Here is a 22,593-nt window from a genome sequence, read left to right on the forward strand (position 1 = left end):
CCGCTCTGCCTTTGTCAAGAAGCCGGCCGGCCAAACGCAGCTCTCGCCTGGCCTGTGACTCAGGCGGTTGCCAAAGCTACAAAGAGACGTTTCGATACATGGCAGACAGGTAACTGGTGGGACGCAGTATTGATTGTGGTGGTACAGAAGTGGCCGTAGCAACCAGTCAATAGGGTAAACGCTTTGCATCTGAAGCCTTGCAGTCTAAGGGCAAAAAGCTGAAATAAAATAAGTGTATGAAAGAGAATGGGAAACGCGGGGGAGGAATAAACCGAGAAAAAGCTAGTGAGAGCACAAGAGAGATTGTTGCTCTCAATATGGTTTGCAAAAAACTCCTTTTAAATGCCAAAAATAATGCCACATTTCTGTGGTTAGTTCACGTCTGTAACGGCAGGACAGTCAAGCATGTTATCTAAAATGATGAAGTCAGTTGAACAAGTTAAGCGAAGACAAACGTTGTTGGTAACCTAACAGTTACAAACAGGCTCGGTGAAGATCGACAAGCTAACGTGCTGAAGGATTCTGAGTTAGTGTGTTTTTAGCTGAGCTGGACCAGAGAATATTCAGTTAAAACCTCATTGTTCTCCGTAAGTGTCCACTACTCGGTTAAAAAAAAAAAAAAAAACTTTTAAATGCTACATTGCTTGAAAGGAAATAGTCTCGCACTGCCAGACCCTCCTCCACAGCGCTGCAGAGGAGGGTCTGGTTAGTCCACAGCATTCCTGGATGGGAGAAAAACGAGCTCTGGTTTATTGGCATTTCTTTAAACCAATCACAATGTGCCTCTGCTAAATAGCCTCTGGAAGGAACTTGTTTTGGTGGAACATGTGGACGTTCAAAAGTAGTTTTAGTCGTGCAACAGAAAGCTCAGATTGGACAGATAGTCTAGCTAGCTGTCTGGATTTACCCTGCAGAGATCTGAGGAGCAGTTAACCATAGTCCTCACAAATCCACTGGAGTTTAGAACGCCAACACAAAGGAAGAGGAAGGAGACGGACATCCGGCCGAAAAGAGGGACATCCTGCGTAATTTCTGGCAGCACCTGAACAATCCCGTAAATGAAACAGTGAAACGAGACTAATATGAACTATGAATACGATTGACACAACAATACTGTTGCAAGTGAGGGACATAGCAGCACAAAACATACACAAACTGTCAGAATACAATCATGAGGCAGTCAAGAGATCAACGGTGTCCCCGAGCAGAAAGAGACAGAAGCAGAAACAGAAAAAGAGAATAATGGGAATGCAGGAGGAGCAGTGTGCCGTTTACCTGGAAGGCCTGCCAGAGCTGGTCGGCCAGGGCGCTGATCTGAGCCAGGATGTGACGGATGAGAAAGGACTGTGACATGCTGCAGCTCCCCAGTGTGATCAGGTACTCCATCACCTTATCTGCAGGCTGGAGCTGAGGGATGGACCGAGGGAGAACTTTTTTTACTAACCTTACTACACCAATACCGTGACTTCAATACCGGTTCCTAAACCAATTTTATAGAACAAAAAGAAATAACATTACGGCACAAACCTTTTCATGTATTTTTCCAGCTCCTACTACGTGAGTCCCGTCTCTGTGTAACGTAGAGATTTCCCTGCGTGTCTCTACGACATTTAACATTAGACATCCAATCACAGACATCATTAGAGCTTGGTAGAAGCATGCTGCGTGCTTATTGGCTCACCGACGCTGATGAGATTTACTCCTTAGGTATTGAATAAGGTGGCAGTCTTTCGATACTCGATGCTTCAGTGATTGGTGGGCGTTTTTAAAGGATTCCAGCAGCTACAGATGACCGATCTTTTTCGCTCCTTTTTCAGAGCCCATAAGTTATTTATTGCTGTCGAGGTGTAAAGACCATTTCAAACAATACATAGAAAAGTGTATATTGGAAATAGTTACCAGCCCTGCCTTTAATCACTCTTGTACGTGGACAACCACGGAGCTGTGTGGCACCGAGGAAGAAGACACATCAGGCTTTGATACACACACAACACTTGTTAGTAGATACATTGCTGTTGGTTTCAGTGTGAACATGAAAACTGTTGACAAGAACAAAAACATAGAATAACATCAGACACATGCAGCGCCCGGTTAACTACTGCTGCAGGGTGGGTTTCTTCTGGCCCTGGAGGGGCTATGCTTAGCATTCATGCTCACATTCAGCAGCAGCCTAATTTATATTCACTCAATTTCTTTTTTCATATTTTCAACACATTCAAACTGTCCTCTGTTGTTGTGCCAGTAGGCAGCTCCGACGAGGCAGCTGGGTGATAAATTGTTTGGCTCAAGGGCGTCGTGATCATTGTTGCTTTTTAAAAGTTGGTTTGGGGAATTCAACTGGTAACCTTGCCCAACTCTGAAGTGCAGAGCTGAAAGCGTTAGATGCTTACAGCTGATCAGATAGGCGTGTTTAGTCCTGTTCTTCAAACTGACTGTGAGCAACTGAAAGAGGAACGGACAGCACACAGACAAAAAAAGAAAAGAAGAGGCTGAAATTCAATTTGCCGCTGCTGCTGATTGCCCCTGGCTGCCGAATATGCAAGAACATTGTGTGAAATTGTCTGTGTGATTATGCCATCAAGAGATTCATTCATAATTTGGAACAATTGAAGGGAGGAGATTGTTATTCACTTCTTTTCTCAGGCTGTCGATGCTTCCTTCTCTCGCCTTTTTTGCATTTTGGTGCACAAGCCTGATCACACCAGCTATTCTGGTCGTTTACTTGGAGATACAGATCTTAAAAAAATAAGATTTAAGTGCTTGAAGAGCTGCTGTGTTTTAAGAGTTATGATTTTGTGATAGAGGTCAGTTTTCTCACTGCAGCTTTTGTCTAGAGCTGGGAAACAAATTCAGTACTTTTTAGGCACCGACCGAACTGCCTCTAAAGTATCACGTTTCGAAAAACGCCTCGTCATTCACAGTCAGCATTCATCAGCGTCGGAGAGCCAATCAGCACGCAGCATGCTTCTACCAAAATCTTATGTCTGCGATTGGCTGTCTAACGTTACACGTCGTAGAGACACGCAGGACGGGGCTCACGTAGTAGGAGCTGAAAGATACATGACTTTTTGTTTTATATAATTGGTATCGACAACAGTCACGTTTAGGAGCCGGTATCGAATTGACGTTATTGGTAAAGTTCTGAAAGTTCTTCCAGCAGAGAAAGGATGACATGCTCTATGATGAGACAGGTGTGAGGCTATATGAGGCCAGCCAGACACTAAACTGCTCTCCTCTCTGAAAGGTTATTACGTTCACGAGAAATGCCTGCAGTCCAACACGGTGGGAGAGTGACATTTGAATGATGCCATTTGGGATTCAGGATCTGCAATTTCATCATCTGGGCTTTTCCTCTTGTTTAATCTTTTCTCTTATACCGGGACAACTCCTCCTCCAGGTGTGTCTGAGAAACCGAGCCAGAAAAATAAATAAAATAAGCCTACTCGTGGACGTAAGCGGCTGTGAAGGCACGACCCGCTGCTGGGTAAATTGCAGCTGCTCGCAGAATCACTCCTCCAGATGGAAGACACCTAACACTGTAAGCACCGTGCCGACACTTCCAGAGGACTCTTAGTCAACCGTTTTCTTTGTTTGACTTCATAGCTGCGGTTTCGGAAAAATGACGCTGGGTTATTTGCTTCCGGTCGCTGCTCCTGCGGCAGAACACGCTACCCCTGCCTGTGTGGTGGGTTGGGGTGGGAATGCTGGGGCAACTGAGAAGGCCAGGATTGATAAGAGTGACTAAAAGGGCTGGAAAAATGGTGGGAGAGTTAAATACAGTGGATAAAGTATGTGATGACCGCCTGGCAAAAATGACCCTCTTCATGGTCATTTGACTGGTAGGGTTATGGAACGTAGTGCTAGGCTAAGGCCTCCTGTGACACAAACTAAGCGGTATGCTCTCTCTTTCATACCTCAGGCTATCAGACAGTACAACTTCTTAGCCTAGAAATCTAGACCACCCTAGTGGCAGCAAATGTAATTAGCAGCCAGGGTCGTCCAGCAACTCTCCGTTGGCTTGCAAGCTGGAAAAACCAAACTCTGGTCAGGCCAATCACATTGTGTATAGAGTCGGTGGGCGGGGCTTAACATAATGATGGCAGAGTTGAGATGGTTCCGTGTGAATTCCCTGCTACCTGAAAACAAAGAAGATGGCTGCTGCTGGCGAACAGCAGCCTTTGGAATCGGCTTTAACCGAGACTATGGAAGACTTGGAGTTCAGCTTTTCTTTGAGAAAAGAACAAAGAACGACACTGAAGTCATTCTTAAAAAAGGAAGATGTGTTCGGAGTTTAAAGTTTAATCTGTCAACTAGCGTTGCTCTGATTGGTTGTAGCTCTATCCTATTGCGTGCAGAGAGAATTTGAAAGACCACCGTTTATCCCGCCCCTCGGATTGAGCCCTGCCAATGGGGAGTTCCCAGACCCAACATCTGGATGTGGGTCTGGCTTGTCAGGCTACACAACAAGCACTTTAAACGTACATTTTTTTATAATTTCTGTACTGTATTTATGGTTTATTTGTATTGTATTTATGCTCTTTCTTTTTATGGGCATTAGGGTCGGTATGAGCACTGTAATTTCCATTTTTCTGGATGAAATAAACTTGACTTGAACCAGAACGTCTAGAAGAGAAACTCTCCATCTGTAACCAATACTGAGCGTCTTGGTTTCCCATCGTGTTACACCAAAATTTGACAGATGTTTGGGTCCATTAGCAGGTTTAAAGACTCTGCTTAGTGACCTTGGCAGTCAAGCATGAAGCAGACTGGAACTGACCGGAATTTTCTTTTTTTGTGGATAATCAATTAACAGTCTCAAGCAAAATTGCAACGGAACATCGTGGCTGCGTGACCGTTTCAAGTCCACAGCTGTCCACACTGGCAGAAAGTCTATAAGACTATAAGTTTAAAATGTCCATCCCAGTTTCTCAAAGTCCAAAGTGATGTCTTTAAATATCACGTTGGCTGCATGTCATGGCCCTTATTTGATAGCTCCTCGACTCCTCGGTCCTCTTCTTAACCGGAAGTTGTTCTGTCTCAAAGCTCTTATTTCTACCGCGAGGAGCGAGGAGGGTTAACGAGGGACTACAGGCGAGGAAACACGAGAGCAAAATCTCCGCCCAAACAGCTGACGAATCCATGTGATGCTTCAGAGGAAAGGATGTCTTATCCCTCTAAAACACAATTTGCTCACTGCCTCCCTCCTCGAGGAAGGGAGGTAAGTGGAGGACTCGAGGAGGAAATTTAAGCAACATGAGATGCAGTGACACTTTTATTAAGTAGAGAGATTACAAGCACCTGGATGAGCACCTGAGCGCCTTCCTTTTAAGGAAAGGCCAAAGCCAAAAGATGAATCAGGCTTGTATGTAGAGTAAGATGTTTGAAAATCTGTCTCTCCATGACAACAAAGCACAACTACAGGAGGCTGTGGAAGACGCATCTTAAACTCAAACCTGCTGCCACCAGAACCTAATTTCCTGAGCCTGTGATTTATGGATACAGACCACCGTGGACTGACTGGCTTTCCTTTTTTCCTTTACCAGAAAAATAAATAAATAAAAAAGGCATGTCACATAAAAGAGAGTTACAGTGTAATCGTATGGACTCCCTCGCCTCTGATCAGAACACTCATGGTTGATATAACACAACAATTCACTGCGAATGTCGCTGGGAGTCACTTCATCTGATTGACAACCAAGACAAGGGAGGGAAACAAACACAAGAAGCAAGTCCATACAGATAAGATATGTCCCAGGTTTTGTAGCTGAAAATTAAACTAGAGAACATCTTGTGATGGTATCACACCAGCAGCGATGCCAAAGTGCAGGGAGAGTTGATTGTTTTTCAGCTTCACGTGTGTGTGTGTGTGTGTGTGTGTGTGTGTGTGTGTGTGTGTGTGTGTGTGTGTGTGTGTCTGTGTGCCATCATGGCAAAATGTGTTCCTGAAGTAGGGTTGCAACTTACGATTATTTTTTTCCACCGTTACGTGGGACGCAAAAATTTTAAATAATGAAACGTAACAAATACAGATACTTCCATCCAGGCATTTTATGTAAATCGGTTCAGAATGAACTAAGCTAGTTACAGTCAGTTTTGTAGACCTTGTTAAAGTGCCCATATTATGCTCATTTTCAGGTTCATAATTGTATTTTAAGGTTGTACCAGAATAGGTTCACATGGTTTAATTTTCAAAAAACACCATATTTTTGTTGTACTGCACAGCTCTCTCTCACTGCTGCAGATCCTCTTTTCAGCTGGTCTCTGTTTTAGCTACAGAGTGAGACCTCTTTTCTTCTTCTTCTTCTGTACTATCTTTGATTGCACATGCTCAGTAGCTCAGATGTAGATCATGTCAGCTAGCTAGCTCCAGAGACAGTAAAAGAAAGGCTGTTTCTCCACCTTCAGTCAGTTACAAGGCAGGATTAGCTGGGAGACTTCTTCTAAATGAGGGCGCACATGGAAGTAGTTCTTTTGGAGATTATGGTGAACTGGTGTGTGTTGTAGCAGTGCTTTGCTATTGAGAATGAGGTAGCATGCTAACGCTACGAGCTAACGGTTGCAGTTAGCCAGCTCGTCTCGGCTAATGACGTATAAAGCCGTGCAGATGTTGACCAGCTCACCCGGAGACTGAAGACAGGACACATTCAGAAACCGTATCTCACTCAGAACAGCATGGATGGAGTTTTTTCAAAGTGTGTATGCGTGTGGAAGCACCAGAGACACAAAATAACTCCCCAAATCCCAGAAAAAGGGATTTTTTTCATAATATGGGCACTTTATAATGAATCTGGTATTGGCCAAATTAATAACTGTTTCTAAGTTGCTGCCATAAACAAACCCTTTGTCAGTGGTTCACGAAGACTCTTTCACAGACAGTATGAAATAGTTTTTGAACAGCGTGTTTGACTAGATTAGAATATGTCAGAATGTTCTAGATTTGTGTCCCAGCGGACGGTTTTTCTCTGCTGACGCTCTATCCGGTATTAAAATTACCCCCACCCTTCATCTCTGACCTCCCTCTTCTATTCAATCAGCTTGACTGGCAGAGCGATGAGAGTGTTCACCAAATGTCCGAAATATAAAGATTTTATAAATGGGTAGCCTCAGAGTAGTTTGCGACGTCCTTATTGAGAAAGTTTAAGAGAAGGCACATTTTTTGAGGAGAACTTCTCTTGTATTCCGCCAGCGTGAATAATCAAAAGATATTTGGTTCATATGAAACTAGACAATCAAAGGAATCCAATGGTACCAACCATGTCATGCCAGTTGGGAAAAAGTTGGGCTAAGTTTTGGTGAAGGAAAAACTAGCACGGCCATTTTCAAAAGGGTCCCTTGACTTTTCACCTAAAGAAAATGGGCTCTACGTGTACCCACGAGTCTCCCCTTAACAGATATTCCCACTTCATGATAACAAAATGCAGTTCGGCCAATAACCATGCAGTTTTCCTAATGCAGTACTGTATAAATGTGTTATTTCTGCCTATTCTAAAATGGTGTATTTGAATATTTCTGCATACTGGGCTCTTGGTGTTGCATAAATTGGGTCTGACTGGAAAGCTGAGACTCTTGTGGATTCAATGAGAGCAATTGTATTCATGTGTGAATGAACGGGATACTTACTTCCAGAACCACACTGTTGAGCTCTATATATGTATGGCCAACAAGGCAAAAATATTGTTCTGTTCCAGCTTCTCAAATGCTACGGATGCAATGGTCTCATCGCAAAAAAGAAGTGTTGTTTTGTATTCCGGTCAAAATAAGTGTATTAAACTTTTATACCCACACATTACTAAATATTTCAGCAATATTTCAACACAGAATCCCTGAAGCAAACTGGCTTCATGAGACGCTGCCTATGTAACATTAAGTTAGATGGAGTCAAAACGGAGTGTAGCTTAAACAATTCAAATGTTTTATTCATCACATATGGATATGTGACATTTACAAGTTCCCTTTAAAATGATAATGAACTGATTCCATCAGAATAAATAAGAGCTGTCCATCCATTATAATCCCATGCAGAGTCAAACTAATGCCATTCCAGCTCTTTTAATTGACTCCACATTATAGTTGTGCGACCAAGTAGCGCTGCAACAAACGATTTTTTTCATTTTCGGTTAGTTATTTGGTCTCTAAAATGTCAGAAAATGGGGCTCCTGGATATCTCAGTTGGTAGATTGGGCACCCATATATAGAGGTTTACTCCTCGACGCAGCGGGCCCAGGTTTGACTCCGACCTGCAGCCCTTTGCTGCGTGTCATTCCCCCTCTCTTTTCCCTTTTATGTCTTCAGCTGTCCTGTCAAAATAAAGGCCTTATTGAGATTGTGCGAGGCGGCGAGTGACTTTTACGAGCAGCTGTTAAGGCAGTTTTACCCTTTATGGACTCTGTGAGCTCTGAATGAAGGTTAAGCCAACGATACAGGAGCAACCCTTGTGTTGACCCGAAGTCAACACAAGGGTTAAGACCAACGCAGTTGTCAGTTTCCCATCCAGCGCCCGCGTCGTTTAAATAGCAAATGCACCTGCGCCCATCTCTGCGCCCATGGGCGTGCTGGTCTTACAGGGAGGTGTGTTCAGGTGCATTCTGGGCGTGCTGGTCTTACAGGGAGGTGTGTTCAGGTGCATTCTGGGCGTGCTGGTCTTACAGGGAGGTGTGTTCAGGTGCATTCTGGGCGTGCTGGTCTTACAGGGAGGTGTGTTCAGGTGCATTCTGGGCGTGCTGGTCTTACAGGGAGGTGTGTTCAGGTGCATTCTGGGCGTGCTGGTCTTACAGGGAGGTGTGTTCAGGTGCATTCTGGGCGTGCTGGTCTTACAGGGAGGTGTGTTCAGGTGCATTCTGGACGTGCCGGTCTTACAGGGAGGTGTGTTCAGGTGCATTCTGGGAGTATTGCTATCTTGAGGCAGCGGGAAGTGATGGCACCACTGACCAACAAAAACCTGGTCTAAAGTCAATAACGCAGCATTTCATTGTTATCTTAACAGAGCATTAGTAAAATGCTCCTAGGCTCGTGCACAGCGCGCGCACACTATGCTTGTTACACACACAGGGACGCACAGCAGCACACACACATGCAGAAGATTACAAATACAAATATTACGGTGCAAATCCTCCATCATAACAGCAATGCTCCAAGGTCCAAACGCGCCTGGCTTTTAAAGGGAATGGGAGATGATCTCTGATTGGTTGATTGCATGTTACGCCCAAAACACACCTCTGATTAATGAAGACACTAAGGTCAACCCTTTTGAACCATGCGCCCGGCGCACGGACCCTTTTTATCAGCCGTCAAACTAGCAAAAGTGGATTTGGACACGCCCTAAACACACCTGCACCAGGTGTTCACGCCGTGACCACAGATCGTTAAAATAGGCCCGTAGTGTCATCACTTCTTTTAAATTATACTACGGATATACAGCAAACGACTTAATCACCGTCAGTGAGCATTTTGGCAGTTTCGTTTTGAGAGTTTCGGCTTCTATTTCGTCCTCTGATAAGAGCTGACAGTAGACTGATGTCTCACGGCGCTGCTGCTTTTCTGCAGTAACACAGACACGCGCCCGGGCCCGCTTCAAACTCATGCTGTGAGCGGTCCCGGAGAAAACTGGAGCGGGAGGAAAGGCGACGCGCCAACATTTTAAAAATCCGCTCTGCGCTCCATCCAAAATCCTATGACTCATGCTTTCCGCTCACCCGCGCTCTGCTCACATGCTCTGCCTCACACCACTCTCTTTAACCGTTTTCTACCCTGGAAGAAATGCCATAAAAAAATACAAAAAAAACATCTAAACTGTTTGCGCACCATGTAGCTCTGTTCCTACGGCCCCGTGTGCATTACTCCAGCATGTGAAAAACTACAAAGCTTGACAGACTTTCAGCGCAAAAATGTTGAACATTTCTTGGTTCCAGCTTCTCCGATGTGAAGATTTGCAAACTGATTGTCTTTGGTCCTGCTGGTTGGACGTAACAAGCAATTTAAAGTCATCTTGTAATAATTTTAACTATATTCTGACACTGTATAGAACAAAAAGGATTAATCAGGGAGAAACGGACTGAGAATAATCAAAAGTTGCAGCCCTAGCATTCTTTCATCCTTTTTTTTTTTGCAGCTGCTTTTGAATCTATGCAGAAAAGAATCTATGCAGAAAAAAATACTTGGCCCATGTTGCTCTGATTTCCATTGGACAAATAATCAGTTCCTACATTTGCCTACACGCTCTCAGCAGCTGAGACTGAATACATTAAGCTGAGTCCACGCACATGTCTACACAAACACCAATATTCCTGGCTTGCTTTGATACAATCAAATACTATGAATCTTTAATGATGCTCAAGGGAAATTGGGTACTGTTAAACTTGCTTTGGGCAATGTTAATGGATTCCATCTACTGCAACTGTCATGTAAGGACCTTAAGCCTATTTGCAAAGGACTAATTACCCAAGGGAGGTTCAGTGGTGAGAAAATACAGTTAACAATGTGGGAATTTAATCTGCTGCATCTTTAATCCGTACAGTAAAACCTGCTGAAGACGGATGATCCTCTCTCTACTCATGTCACGTTTATTTCAATATTTAATCTGTGTCCCTGCACCTACAGCATCTTTGGATCCCCCCCCTAACCTGGCCTGTCCATGCTTTCTCTCTTTTAGTTTCTTTACTTAGTTTTACATTGTATACTAGTTCATTTTTCTGTTTGTTATTATATTTCCCACCTGATGTTTTCACTTGCTGCGCCAAAAAAGTGGAAGTTTTGTTTTAATACGTGCTTTCTGCCGTCACCACTGGAGGACATTTTAATTATCATGCGGTAGAAGGTTTAAAGAAGAGATTAAAACTTGTTGAGATTATTTTTGTGTTTTATTGTCTTTATTTATAGGACAATTCAATTTTATTTATAGTATCAAACCATAACAGGAGTTATCTCAGGACACTTTACAGATAGAGTCGGTCTAGACCACACTCTATAATTTACAAGGACCCAACAGTTCCAGTGATTCCCCCAAGAGCATGCATGAATGCGTAAGTGTGACAGTGGCGAGGAAAAACTCCCTTTTAGGAAGAAACCTGGGACAGCCCCAGGCTCTTGGTAGGCGGTGTCTGGGGGTGCCGGTTGGGGGTGTGATGAACAATAGTCACAATAAAGATAATGACTGGAAATAGTATGATTAGACAGATGAAGTCAGGAAAGTGGGAGAGAGAGGGGGGGATGACATGCAGCAAAGGGCCGTGGGTCGGAACCGAAACCCGCGGCCGCTGCGACGAGGACTGAGCCTCTGTGCATGGGGCGCACGCTCAACACGGCGACAGTGTTTCCTGTATGTTGATTTTGGAGTGGCGGCCCGCCATGGCTAACTTTCTGCCGCCACAGTATCAGAAACAGGGCTGTCCAAAGAATGTAGCCACGGTTGCCTTTTAAATGATCCTGCCGACATAATGCACCCCCCCCCCGTCGGCTGCCGCTCACATTGCAATTTAACAACAAGCAGAACTATTCAGAGGTTATTGGGCCCGTCCGGGTTGTTGTTCGGACAGACCTGCCCCCCACAAAAATCCTAAAAGGAAACACTGGGTGAGCTGACTGAGACGCTTGATATAAGAGGATACATTACGAGATTTGTATTACTTGTATGAAAGATTATAAGCACAATGATGCACAACTTTGCAGAAGAGCATGTCCCTGGACCATCCTAGGGAGGCCATTATTTCATATTGCAGAAAAAGAAAAATATTGCAATGTCAGTTTTCTCAAATAGCGTGCAGTATTTGCATTAGAGCTGCAGAGATGAATCGATAAGTTGTCAACTATTAAATTATTGGCCAACTATTTTAATAACTCATAATTCATCTCTTTATGTCGTTTTTATAATAAAAAAAAAAAAAGTAAAACTTGTGTGATGTCAGCTTGTTGAATGTGAACATGTCGTAGTTTCTTCTCTCCTGTGGGACAGGAAACTGAATATCTTTGAGTTGGGGACAGAACAAGACATGTGAGGACGTCATCTTTGGAAACACTGATCCACGTTTCACCGTTTTCTGACATTTTAGAGACCAAACATAACTGATTAATCGAGAAAGTAATCGTTAGTTGCAGCCCTCGAAAGTCAAACTCTCTTAATTCCAGCGTCTTAATTTATGATTTGTTGCTTTCTCTTGTCTGATATGATATTAAACTGAACATCTTTGGGTTTTAAGAAGCTTTTCAAAGATGTCACTTTGAGCTTTTTATGCTATTTTCTGACATTTTATAGATCAAACAATGAATCAACTATGCGAGGAAATTAGTTTCAGAATCATCAAAAAGAATCATTAGTTGCAGCCCTACTTTGAATGTTTACATATTGTATCAAAAAGGCCAGGTCTATTTCTCGCTTTAATTAATACGCTCTAACAGCGGGGGTACATTTCCAGCTGCGGCCAAATTGATAAGGAGATGTTGCGTGGGTGTAATTGTTCCCTCCTCCATTGATCCCATCACTCACCCTGCTGAGCTGGTTGCTGTGCAGCAGCAGCCCGGTCAGCTCGCTCAGCGACTCCTCCACGCGTCTCGTGAAGTCCGCCGACGGCAGCCGCTGGGAGCAGAAGAGGTCCATCGCTCGGGCCGCCACCTGGCAGGCCGTCAGGATCAGGTCGCCCGGTCCCAGCGGCGGGGGGTCCCTGCACGCCGCCACCACCGAGTCCAATAGCTGGCACACGGAGTCCACCAACACCGACCCCACGCCGCCATCTGGGCTGAACCACAGCGACTCCAGGCCTCGGTTGTTTTCTTCCACTCGGTGCAGGGCGCACAGCGACTGCAGGAACTGCTCGTGAGGGAGCGCCACCGTCCCGCGATGACTGGAGGGAACTGGCGGCGGAGGGAACACAGCGGCAGGCTGGGTCTCCAGCTGCAGGAGTTCGGGAGTCTCCGAGTCGCTGGCCGGTTGAGGCTCGGCGCTGTACGCCTCACCTGAACCAAACAGATCCTGCGAAGCGATGTACATCGTGTTGTCTTGGCCTGGAAGATTTTACACAGAAAGTCAGTGTCGATGGGCTTCAGACAAGCCTATGAAAAGGTAAACAAGTATTTGTTTTCCATGTTTTAAGGCAGACCATGGCTAAGACCATCTCAGTTGTCTTATTTGATGTCTCCTCGCTCCTCACTTTAAACCGGAAGTTGTTCTGGCTCTCCGTCATGAAAGCCGTCTAAAAAGCTCCTATTCCTGGCCCGAGTAGCGAAGATGGAGGACGGATCTATGGGGAGCTATTAGTGAGGATACAGAGAGCAGCCTTCTCGGAAGCGAAGTTTGGCCAGAACGACTTTCGGTTCACGCAAGAAGGGAAGAGATATCAAATAAGAGACTTGGGATCCACCCCATGTATGCAACGTTAGACAGTGGTGGAATGGCACTAAGACATTTACTTAAGTACTTAAGAACAAATTCAATGTACTTTTACTTTACTTGAGTATTTCCATCTCTGCACCTTTTTTTTTTATACTTTTTGTACTCCACTATATCTCGGTGGTGGTACATATTGTACTGCAGTAGAGCATCTGAATACTTCCCCACCACTGTTGAAAAGGAAAAGTTTCAGAATAATTCATTTTTGCAGAGAAGCTGTTTTTTTCTGCTGAGAGGTGAGTTTGTGTCAACAACAAAAAAAGTGTAGAGAATATTATAAAGATATCCAAGCACAGAGTGTGTCTCTGCAGGTGCTTTTAGTCTGCAGGAGAAGATATCTCGAGGACAGATTCATCCTGACACTGAGCGTACAGCCCTGAGGTTATCAGGCTGCTAATAATCACCTACGTAATGCTCATGAATGTTGAGTTGTCAGGGTTACAGCTGCTTTTGACCTGGTCAGTGTGTATACTCCACAAACAGGAGACTCTCAATTTCTTCTCACCAGACAGCTATAGAGTAGGGGTGCGATGCTTTTCAATCGCAACAATTTTCCATTATACAAAAACCCAACAACATTAACGACTAACTCTTAACGACTGGCCCTCGAACAGATCAGCGCACAGTTTGCTCTCTGTATCCTCGCTCATAGCTCCTCAGAGATCCCTCCTCCTTCCTAGCTCCTCAGGGCTGTAATAACAGCTTTGAGACAGTCTTTAAGACGGAGGGCCAGAACAACTTTCAGTTTAAGCGAGAAGCGAGGAGATATCAAATAAGAGAACTGAAAAGCAAACTAAGACGCGAGGAAGGGGAAGGGAAGCAAGTGAAGGAAACGTGGATGCAGTTAGAGGGCTCCTGCACACTGCCTGCGTGGCGTGAGCGTGGCGTGAGCGTGGCGTTTCTGATGCGTGGCGGCTGCGTGGCATGTCTTTGCACACCAGAAAGGTGTCCGACTGCTAGCCTTGTCTGTACACATGGATGTTTCCCATAAACATAAATATATACTGATCTGATTACAGCAAAGACAACGTCGGCAGGATTGACTGCAGAATAGGCTCCAGAATATTTCCTTCTGTATTGACAGCTGCAATATTTGAAAATCAATAATTATTATTATAATTTATTTATTATTTTATTATATTTATATCTGCATTTATGTCAAAACCTCGAGACTTTCAAACATCAACGTGTCATTTATTAATATGTATTCGTGTCTAAATGACATGTAAACATCTTTTCGTGTTCTATGTTGCCTGGAAACGCTTCCAACTCGCTTGCGTGTCGTGTGAAAAATAGGCGTCGGTCCTATTCCTAGCATGCACGCGTTTTCGGCGCGACTCGGGCCGCGCCTGAGACGTGCGTGTCACGCAGCCAGTGTGCACGCTCTACCCTGTTACCATGGGAGCCCAAATAAAAACGGACACGCCACGCAGCTGACACGCTCACGCCACGCAGGCAGTGTACAGAAGCCCTAAGGACCTGGGACGCGCCCAGGGAGGCCTACCTGCTGCCTCTGTGCTGCTCTTTGTGTTTGTCACTCTGGTGATCAGTAATTCCTGCCGCAGCTTCAGCACCTCCTGCTGCAGCCCCTGGGCCTTTCCCCTACAGCTTGCATCCTGGCTCATCAGCTTGCAGGCTAGAGCCTCGGCGTACTCTCTGCTACTCACACCCAAGGGCCTGTTCTTTATTATAGCCACTGCCAGGGCAGCTTTGACCTTCTTGAAAAACCACTCCTCTTTACTCGCTCCTAAAGAAATGTGTATAAAAAGTGAGGAGGGCAGACATTCAGGGAAGACAACCAACAAAACATCCACAGTGGCCAGAGACAGCGGTGGAAGAAGTATTTCTGTTTTGTTTTTTTTACTCATAAATTATTAATAACATGTTTATTAAACATGATCATCCTAGGGCGTCCCCTCAGCCACACGTTTACTTGTCAACCTGATTATTACATTGAACTGATAATTATTGTCGATCATTTCCTAATTAGGGGAAAACTTCAAACTAATGATTTAGTTTGAAGTTCCCGTGACGTGACGTTTGCAGTCTGTGGGTCAGACTCAAACACACGGAGCTCTGAAGCAGACCTGTGCGTCGCCTCTCTCGCTGTCAAAACAGAGACGAGCAGCGGCACAGACCACGGAGCTGCTGCAGCTCGCCTTCCGTGGTCTGTGCAGCTTCAGGTTTATAAAGGACGCGCTCTGCTGTGGGCACGCTGCTGCAGATGTGTCCCGTTTGTGCTTCGTGTACTTCTGCAGTAGTTTCGGGTTTCCACCTCCGATGTAGAGCAGCGTTCAGCCACTTCCCTAAACTTTGTCTCATTCAGAGACCAGAGTCTCAATCTCACCTAGGGCAACCAAAGGGCTAGAGCCGGCCCTGGCTGTCAGATGAATGTAGTGGAGTAAAAAGTACAATATTGCTCTATGAAATGTAGCGGAGTAGAAGTAGAAAGTGGCATAAAAAGAAAAGACTCAAGTAAAGTACAAGTACCTCAAAATTTGGACTTAAGTAGCCTACCTATAGTACTTGAGTAAAAGTTAAGATTCCACCACTGGCCAGAGAAACTCGAAATCCAGCCACGTTCGTAGTTGTATGAGACGTCATCACGTTCATAGTTGTATGAGACGTCATCACGTTCATAGTTGTATGAGACAATAATATGTTTTACAAGTAAGCCCTCAAAATAATGCAACTTGTGCAATAAACATATCACGAAAGACACGCAGTGATTTTTCTTTTTTTAGTTATCGTTAGGTACCCAAAAAATGTGACTGTAACGTTGTAACGATACGCTATTATTTCATAATTGACTTAGCTTGCTCTGTGCTAAATTATCCAAACACACGTACACAAACTAGCACCGTAACGTTAGCTAAAATACACATGTTGTGTTTGTTGTTTGCTAAAATACACATGTTGTGTTTGTTGTGTATCTGTCGACAAACAAACAATGTTGAGAGAAACCATTGCTGCAGAAAACAATGACACACCCGCCTTTACATTACCCCAAACTAGGGCAATACGGCTGTAGCTCGCTAGCTAAACTCACCGCGATGCTAGCCGTTAGCTAGCTCATGAACTACAACATCAAGCGTTAACGTGACAGTGACGCTGTTAACTGTTAACGTCAACTGTCAAACTAATTCATTATTACCCCTTAATTAATTACCTTTTGAATGATTCTCTTTACTATCCATTGCGTGGCGCCTGTTGTCCTTAAAGCCCCCGTTAAAAGTGTGCAATCGTTACAACAACGTTGCTACTTTAACTACACCGGAACCGGCCGGCTGGACAGGTGTTATAACGAAATCTGTGACCCGTAGAATTCTGTCACACTGAGCAGGCGGCCATGACACTACTGATCAAATGTTCCCCTGGTCACAGCTGTCAAACAGTTAGCTAAAAGTAATGGATAAACGGCCACTCACAAGTGGTAGCAGAAGGAATAAAAACTGAACCAAACTGACCTAAACACTGACAGTTTAATTGTATGAAAACATGTTCATATTATTTATAATTATTGTATTACAAGACTACTTCTTGTAGTACTTCTACTACACCCACTTTTTTTGTAGTGTGACATGAAGCCACCATTTTCCATTTATGGTGACATTTTGCTTAGACTATGATCCCTCTCTATAGAAGGAGGACTTTTTTGAGCCTGACAAACCACGTGTATATATATAAACTCAGCAAAAAAAGAAAAGCCCCTTTTTCAGGACACTGTATTTTAAAGATACTTTTGTAAAAATCAAAATAACTTTAGAGATCTTCATTGTAAAGGGTTTAAACAATGTTTTCCATGCTTGTTCAATGAACCATAAACAATTAATGAACATGCACCTGTTGAACGGTGGACAAGACAGTAACAGCTTGCAGGCGGTAGGCAATTAAGGTCACAGTTATAAGAAAATTACTTATACTGACTGACTCTGAAAAACACCAAAAGGGGTCCCTGCTAATCTGCGTGGAGGAGGCATGAGGACAGCAGATGTGGCCAGGGCAATACAATGCAATGTCCCTACTGTGAGACGCCTAAGACAGCGCTACAGGGAGACAGGAAACACAGTTGATCGTCCTCGCAATGGCGGACCACGTGTAACAACACCTGCATAGGATCGGTACATCTGAATATCACACCTGCGGGACAGGTACAGGATGGCAACAACAACTAGAGATGGCCAGTCCGGTGCAGTACCTGAGGAGGAGCTGCACTGCAGTACTTAATGCAGCTGGTGGCCACACTAGATACTGAGGGCTACTTTTGATTTTGACCCTCCATTTGTTCAGGGACATATTATTCCATTTCTGTTAGTCACATGTCTGTGAACATTTTTCAGTTGTCTTAGTTGCTAAAATATAAAAGCAGTTGAAAGTGACAGGACGTTTCTTTTTTGATAGACTATATCCTAAGATAAACATAAAACCAGTTCGTACTAAACTCTAAGAGTTAAGAAGAGTTCCGGCTGGAGCATCATAAGAATATTATGATTTTTTTCACCGGCGGGTTTTAGCTGATAGGCAATTAAAAAAAGCCTCTTGTTTTTCTCTCCCTGGGTAAAATGAATAGTGTAATTCACTGCAAATTGTTAACCTTTTGGAAGTTTCCTGAATGATATTTTCAAGTATCCTCAATATATATGTAAGAGCGTTCTCGAAACATTACAACACAACTCATTATCGGCAGCAACAGGCAGCCCTCCTATGAATCTGATCTCAGCAGTGGCCGAATGTAACTAAGTACATTTACTCCAGTACTGTACTTCAGTCCAAATGTTGAGGTACTTGTACTTTACTTTTTTTTTCATGCGACTTTCTACTTCTACTCCGCTACATTTCAGAGAGAAATATTGGGCTTTTTACTCCACTACATTCATCTGTTCCAGCTTTAGTTACTAGTTACTTTACACATTAAGGTTTCTGCACACAGAACACATGTAGTTTATAAGATCTGATGTTTTATTCTGAAGTAAACTAGCCAACAATATAACAGCTACAAGTCCACAAGTGAGATGATCAGACCATTAAACACACAACTGTTTGGATCCTTTCCAGGTTCAAGAATGGGAGGATTTTTATTTAATACTTTAACTACATTTTCCTGATGATACTTATTGTCAGACCTTCCTCCACAGCGCTGCAAAGGAAGGTCTGGCTAGTCCACACAGCATTCCTGGATGGGAGGAAAACGTGCTCTGGTTCATTGGCATTTCTTTAACAATCGTCTTGGGCGGGGCTAAGCTCCGGACGGAGCCACGGTGCCTCTGCTAAATAGTCTCAGGAAGGAACTAGTTTTGGTGGAACATGTGGACGTTCAAAAGTAGTTTTAGTCGTGCAACAGAAAACTCAGATTGGACAGATAGTCTAGCTAGCTGTCTGGATTTACCCTGCAGAGATCTGAGGAGCAGTTAACCATAGTCCTCACAAATCCACCAGAGGTTAGAACGCCAACACAAAGAAAGAGGAAGGCGACGGATATCCGGACGAAATGAGGGACTTCTGGGCAAATTTCTGGCGGCACCGGAGCAATCTCGGAAGTGGAGAGTTGAGGATATAAACCTGCAGTATAAACAGCTCTGCTGTGGAAGCTACTTTAAGAGTCAATACCTAATGTAGCCTATTGGGTGGAGATGGATATGGAGTGCAGCAGGGCTTCTGTCTGGAGAAATATCTCTTTCCAGGCGTCCCCGACAAACTATTCTTCATTTGGAGAAGCAGCAGCTCGATATAGAGGTCCTGCGGGATCACTGAGCCGCTCACCTCCTCACAGAGTTCAAGGCCAGCCACTTTCCCAAGGAATCTCATTTTAGGCCGAGAGTGTCCATATAATGTGATTCCCTCAGTCAGTGCAGAGCCTGCAGGCATAGAGAGCAAGGTCGGGAGAAGCTCCACGGGAGGATGGGGAGCTTTGCTTTGTTATTCAGCAACATGATGAATCTGCTGCACAGTATGGATGTAATCCGCAGAGTGGACGCTGAGAGGGTGAAATGAAGTGTAACAAATGATTTATGCATACAATCTCCCGTTGATTGATTGTGCAAGTTATCGACCCTAAAAGTGAATATTGTTTGCCGAGAGAAAAGTCATCTCCAACAGATTATTCAATCAGATTTGCCTTAGAAGTATACGCCACTAAAATGCTTCAGTTTTGAATTAAAGTGCTCATATTAGGCTTTTTGGCTTTTTCCCTTTCCTTTATTGTGTTATATATCTTTTTTGTGCACATTATAGGTTTACAAAGTGAAAAAGCCCAAAGTCCCCCCCAAAGGGACTTACCATCTCCAACAGAAAACACTGTTCACAAACTGCTCCAAACAGCTCTATTGTAGTCCAGCCTTTACTTCAGAGACAAACGTGGTCACTTTGGAACACACGTTATAATGCTCACCTAGCTGCTAGCATGGCACGCCCTCATACTCTGCTTCTGACTGGCTAGTAGTCCTTACCTAGGTACTGTCAGGGCACGCCCTCATACTCTGCTTCTGACTGGCTAGTAGTCCTTACCTAGCTACTGTCAGGACACGCCCTCATACTCTGCTTCTGACTGGCTAGTAGTCCTTACCTAGGTACTGTCAGGACACGCCCTCATACTCTGCTTCTGACTGGCTAGTAGTCCTTACCTAGGTACTGTCAGGGCACGCCCTCATACTCTGCTTCTGACTGGCTAGTAGTTCTTACCTAGGTACTGTCAGGACACGCCCTCATACTCTGCTTCTGACTGGCTAGTAGTCCTTACCTAGGTACTGTCAGGGCACGCCCTCATACTCTGCTTCTGACTGGCTAGTAGTCCTTACCTAGGTACTGTCAGGGCACGCCCTCATACTCTGCTTCTGACTGGCTAGTAGTCCTTACCTAGCTACTGTCAGGACACGCCTCATACTCTGCTTCTGACTGGCTAGTAGTCCTTACCTAGGTACTGTCAGGGCACGCCCTCATACTCTGCTTCTGACTGGCTAGTAGTCCTTACCTAGCTACTGCACATGTGCGACTCCCAACAAAGATGTTACAGCAGTGTGATGTCTCACTCTGTAGCTAAAACAGAGAGCTCAACACACAGGGTGAAAAGAGGAGCTGCAGCAATGTGTAGTACAACAAAAATATGGTGTTTTTTGACAATTAAACAATGTGAACCTATTCTGGTACAACCTCTAAATACAAGTATGAACCTGAAAATGAGCATAATATGATCACTTTAAAGGAACCACCAAACCCAGTGTGTGCAAAGTTACCGAGACTGTCCTCGCCCCCGAAAAACGCTCCCAGAGGTTGTTTGTTCAAGCGTTTCTAGTGACGGCGCCCTCTAGTGGCCATAGTAGTTATGGCGGGTGCAAAATATAAAAGCGCCAAATATGAACATAAGGAGGCAAACAAACACAGGACTTTCCCCCAGGAGAACGGGGTTAGCGTTAGGCTAAACATAAAATTAAACAGCGAGTTGTTGTTTTTTACTTTGCGAACTACACGTTCAACGCAAGTGCATAATCGGAAGTGAAGTGACGTCTGACTGTAACTCAAAAAACACCATCTTCTTCTAAACGTAACTGAATGTGCCTAAACCTAACCAAACTATGACGTTTCACTAAGTTAGCGATGTGTTTAATATTGCAACAGTAGATAAAGATAGCTTTAGATACAATTTCGCCAAATGTGGACACCGCTACGGTGTTTATCAGACGCTCCTGTGGGTCGTAGTAGAGGGTGGAAATAGACAACCAATATTGTCGGATGGTTTGGAGGACTAATTTATGCTCTTTTTGATGTTTTTGTCGTGTACATTATAATTAGGTTGTCTTTCGTTGCACCTTGTAATTGTTCATTTTAAAAAGTTCTATATGAGATAAGACTTTGACACATTTTCTGGTCTGCTCCAACAATCAACAGATAATCCGCCAGACACGCACACACACACACACACATTCACACACACACACACACACACACACACACACACACACACACACACACACACACACACACACACACACACACACACACACACACACACAGCCATACACACATTCACACACACACACACACACACACACACACACACACACATATCTACACACACACACACACACACACACACACATGCCACATATACACACACACACACACGCTGGGCATTACGGCACAGGCACACACACACGCCACTCACACACACACACACACACATACACATTCACACACACACACACACTCCCGCCACTTTCACACACACACACACACATAAAATACACACACACTTCATACAACACACACACACTCACACTCACACACATACAACACAAATACGCACACAAACATAGTAAACACACAAATACACACACACACATACAAATACACACACACACAAACATGGCCACAAACACATACACACACACACACATACAAACACACAAACACACACACACACACACACATACAAACACACACACACACAGCACACAAACATGCACATAAAATACATACACATACACACATAGCAAATACACACACAATACACACACATACACAAACACATACAAACACACACATAAACACATACACACAAACATTACAAATACGCATAATAAATACATAAAATACAAATACACACATTAGCCACACACACACACACACACATACATACACACACACACACACACACACACACACACACACACACACACACACACACACACACACACACACACACACACACACACACACACACACACACACACACACACACACACACACACAAACACACAAACACGCACACAAACACATAAAAACACAAACACACACACACACAAACACACAAACACACAAACACGCACACAAACACATAAAAACACAAACACACACACACACACACACACACACACACACACACACACACACACACACACACACACACACACACACACACACACACACACACACACACACACACACACACACACACACACACAAACAGACACACACAAACTAAATCCAAACGTTTAAGGTAAGATGTAAATATATTTTATTATTATTATATTATGTTAACTGCTGGACAGAAACATTAGCAATCATTTTTATAACCATTTAGGTCATTTTTTTGAGCGACAATGCATCAAAGTCTCTGGTTTCAGGTTCTAAGATGTGAACATTGGCGTCTTTTTTTAACATCTTTTATGCTGATAAATTGAATATCTTTTTTGTTTTTTTAAGAAATCATGATAATAACC

At 43.9% G+C, this 22,593-nt stretch overlaps 1 protein-coding gene across 1 annotated transcript in view; it reads right to left on the reverse strand.

Annotated features, from left to right (window-relative positions):
• The window catches only part of mei4 (meiosis-specific, MEI4 homolog (S. cerevisiae)), a 58,454-nt gene extending 41,879 nt beyond the window's left edge, over positions 1 to 16,575 (reverse strand). Inside the window, exons 1-4 of the mRNA XM_078274683.1 lie at positions 16,548 to 16,575; positions 14,883 to 15,125; positions 12,479 to 12,993; positions 1,276 to 1,407 (exon numbers count right to left, since the gene is read on the reverse strand). Coding sequence (XP_078130809.1) covers positions 1,276 to 1,407; positions 12,479 to 12,993; positions 14,883 to 15,125; positions 16,548 to 16,575 — 918 coding nt within the window. The remainder of the gene's footprint in view (positions 1 to 1,275; positions 1,408 to 12,478; positions 12,994 to 14,882; positions 15,126 to 16,547) is intronic.
• Positions 16,576 to 22,593: the final 6,018 nt, after the last annotated feature.

The sequence above is a fragment of the Sander vitreus genome, chromosome 18 (genome assembly GCF_031162955.1).
Source record: "Sander vitreus isolate 19-12246 chromosome 18, sanVit1, whole genome shotgun sequence".
Lineage (NCBI taxonomy): Eukaryota > Metazoa > Chordata > Actinopteri > Perciformes > Percidae > Sander > Sander vitreus.